Genomic DNA, 3,739 nt, shown 5'->3' with positions numbered 1-3,739 from the left:
TTAAGGTCCTTTCCAACCCTGACTATTCTAGGATTCTATGATCATCTCTCACCTTCCTGTTCATGGACATGGAAAACTGGCCAGGTTTGGTTTGAATTCTAATCCTGCCCTGTAGCTCACTTTCAGACCCTGTCAGGCTCATGTCAGGGCATCTGTAGTGCATAATCATCCTCCTCATGGCCATTAACAGCACTACTGAGTATCCCCAGGCTCAGATCAGGGATCTGAGGAACTCCTTTCAAGCACAGCAGGTGAAATCATTCCTGTCTCCCAGCAAGTTCGGAAACAGGCATTTAGGGACACTGGGGGCCTTCAAGTGTTACCAAAGGCATGGCTATGACACAAACAAAGGACTTGTATGAATCTGGTATCCTCTCAGGGACACTTTTCCTGTATCATCCATGTGCAGGAAATTCTGGGGTCTGTCCAGTTTGAAATTGTCCCAGAAGAAAGAGAAGAGTCAGTGGAAATCTTATGGAAAACTTCACCTCAGCTCCTCACCTCAGAAGTCAAGTACTGCAGCAACACGAAGACACTGCCAGGACCCACGTAAAAATTAGGACTTTGTCTCATACCACCACATATCTCCTCCCTGGGGTCTGGAACAGAGACAGAGTTATGTGAGAGCAATCCAGTGACATTTTTACCTTGCTCATGAAGTCTTTCTTCTGCTCAAAGAAGACATGGCCACTTGGACAACCTATAGCAAAGTTTTCTTCGGCTAATATGAGCCCCTCAGCTTTCAAGTAGAAGCTGCACAGCTCAGAGTTGACAAGGAGCAATGACACTGCCATGCATTGCCCTGTCCAAGCTGCAGGCTCCCTGGTATGCAGTGAGCATGTTCCCACATCTTGGACTCTTCCCATGGAGAGTGTCTACTTTTAAACCCATCAAAGGCCCACCATTACCGTTTCCAGGACAGACAGTGTGATGGTAGGCTAGGTAAAGCCTTGATCTAACTCTAGGTGCCTCTTTCTGGAGTCTCCTATATCAACCATACCACTGTGTAGGAGAGCAGGACACAGAAGAGTTGACAGTGCTTGTCAGGGGTAGGTGCAACACAGGAGAGGAGCCAACTGACACTGAGCAGGGCTTCCAGCAGCTTTCCAGTGCTGCCCACAGTGAGAAGAAAGTAATGAAAAAAATCTCATAGTGACTTTGCTGTTTTGTATTGGAAGAATGCCACTAGACTTGGAGACAAAGTCCATGTCCTGTCTTTTAGAGGTGGCCTGAAATGATGATATCTTGGTCTTGTGTACACAGAGTTGTACATGAGTGCTCCTCACACCACAGAGGGATGAATCTTACAACAGTGAGAGAACAGACAAAGAGGAACAAAGTCACCTCTGCAGCATGGCTCCAAGAAGGTGTCAGCAGTTTCAGGCAGGACATTGCTCCAGGGCAGCCTGCCGAATCCCACACTGACAGGTCCTAAGTGTCCCTGGGGGATAGACACTGTGGGCGGGCAGGGAAGACAGGTGCAGATCCCATGATAAGATCCGTGGTGCTCAGCCACAAGCCAGGACACTCCAGCCAAGTCTGCCACACTCATGGAGAAGCAATGGAGAAGCAAAACACAAGCAGCATGCTCCTGTCCCACTGCCTCTCAAACCCATGCACACATCTGATGTTTCAATCACATGGAAGATGCGGTCATGTGAAAGAGAAGAAACCCTCCAGACACAGAGTCTTTTACCCATCTTTGGTTCTGCTGTGTCTACAAGTGACTGAAACACACTTTGCTCTAGAAGGAGCCCATAAAAGTCAGCAGAAACTCTGGTCTTTGCCCTCACAAGCAGGTGAGCAGGGCCATAAAGGTGGACTGTGAGCTTTGTCTTTAGAAAAAAACAGCTCCAATAAATTACAGTTCAAAAGCAGTAGTCCCAACAACCTGTGAATGATATGGAATCAAGAGTGAAATCAATTAAAGAAGAGATCCTCTAGCTGAAGATACAGCACCAAAAAAGGACATTCAAAGGGTCTTTCTGAGAATTTGCTCCATAGCAGCCTGTTTATTTTGAACAATCTGAGGTTGCTGTCTGGACACTTGGAAGCATTTGGTCGTACCTTAACAGCAGTTAACATACACCTCAAGGGTGGTGCAAGTTCAGGCAGAGGTTTTAATCCATTTTACCAGGAACATCTACAGTGTAGCTGAGGGTGCATTCGTCTGCAACCACCTTGAATATCTGAAACACAGATCTTTGAACAACTGAAACCTCGCTGTTCACAGTGCGTGTGCAGTCTTTAAGAACATAGAATATCCTGATTACTAACAGCTGAACACCCTGAGAACAGGGGCGGTAAAGGAGGAAGGATTGGAGGATCACTGCAGGGGCCAGCTATCAGCCCTCTCTGTGCTCATCAACTGTGTGGCCATTGTGGCTGGGAATGCAAGATGGGCAATCCCCTCTGCAAGAAGATCAGTAGCCCTTGGCATCAGGTCCTTCAACCTGGGGAGTGGGCGGTAAGGCAGAGGCAGAGGAATACTCTCAGGGAGAGAACCCAGGATTCCTGGCTGCCAGTCTGAGCCAGAAAGGGATGATCAGGCTCTGGTTGCATCCATCAGACCTGCCCAGTCCTCCCCAAATCCGTTTTCACAGTTACTTTCACAGCTGATATTGTCTACAACATTCAGAAAATAACATGCAGAAAATAACTCTAAGAAGTTCTCTCAGGGTGTTACTGAAGATTCTCACAATGATGGTGAACCGGATACCAAAAGGAGGGCTCAAACAGTGCTGCTTGTTGTTCACAGATGCACATTTATTAAGGCGCAGGCCCAACACGGGGCATCAGCACAAGGCCCCACTGCCAGGATCCCAGCTGGCACCTCACCAGGGAATGACCTTCCCTTCCCAGCTGAGGAAGGTGCCGGTGTCCTTCTCGGACAGGGAGGAGAGCACCTTCAGCATCCCTCTCACGCTCTCATCCACTGTCAAGGGTGGCTGCAGGGGCAGAGGGAGAAGAGTGAGGAGAGGCCAGCACAGAGCAAGGAGAGTTCCCTGTCCCTCATCTCCTGCCCTCACATGCCTCCAGCTGAACGTATCTGCCAAGGAGCTCTCCCAGAAGTGGGAGTCCATGTCTGGGACTGTTCACAGTGAAGCCAGTCTGGAATTTCTTCGAGACCCTGGTCAAGAGCTCTCTTACCTTATGTGGTCCTGAGCCCCCCATGTCGGTTTGCACCCATCCAGGGTGGAGGGCAACGCAAAGGACACCATCTTCCTTGTACCTCAAGGACTGGCACTTGGTCAGCATGTTCAGGGCGGCCTGTGGGGAGATGCCACAGGGATGGTGGTGGGAAGACACGGCTGGCTGCAAGGGGATACATGCACGCAGATACTGACAGCTCCCCAGGGAACACAGTGCTGCTGAACTATCCCCTCATGTACACTTGGCTCTTACAAGGCTCATCCCGGCATGTCCCTCTCATGTAGGACCAGGGCCAGGCACAGGAATGTGCTGTGAGAGAGACCTCAGTCACACCACAGAGAGGTGTAGGAACTGAATGTGAGGTTGATGGGTGATGTGAGAATATGTGAAGAGGAAAATGCTTGAGCTCATGCCCGGAGCATTGTGGCTGTACCTTGCTGCAGCGGTACGACACAACTTGTCCATATTCCCACACATAGACATCTGTAATGGAGCCGGCATAGCTGGACATGTTGATGATGGCTGCCCTGCTGCAGCTCAGCGCAGAGCCAGGGCTGCCCTGGGCAGCCTTCTTCAGCAAGGGCAG

At 49.9% G+C, this 3,739-nt stretch overlaps 1 protein-coding gene across 1 annotated transcript in view; it reads right to left on the bottom strand.

Annotated features, from left to right (window-relative positions):
• Positions 1-2,834: 2,834 nt before the first annotated feature.
• LOC104402685 (uncharacterized oxidoreductase C663.06c-like) overlaps positions 2,835-3,739 on the bottom strand; it is a 2,104-nt gene continuing 1,199 nt past the window's right edge. The window contains exons 4-6 of the mRNA XM_010010632.1: positions 3,587-3,739; positions 3,151-3,270; positions 2,835-2,948 (exon numbers count right to left, since the gene is read on the bottom strand). The exon at positions 3,587-3,739 is cut by the window's right edge and continues 6 nt beyond it. Of these exons, the coding sequence (XP_010008934.1) occupies positions 2,835-2,948; positions 3,151-3,270; positions 3,587-3,739 (387 nt within the window). The remainder of the gene's footprint in view (positions 2,949-3,150; positions 3,271-3,586) is intronic.

Source organism: Nestor notabilis, unplaced genomic scaffold (assembly GCF_000696875.1).
Source record: "Nestor notabilis isolate BGI_N333 unplaced genomic scaffold, ASM69687v1 scaffold1383, whole genome shotgun sequence".
NCBI classification, from domain to species: Eukaryota; Metazoa; Chordata; class Aves; order Psittaciformes; family Psittacidae; genus Nestor; species Nestor notabilis.
The sequence above is the reverse complement of the archived record's forward strand: the minus strand, read 5'-3'. Positions and strand labels throughout refer to the sequence as shown.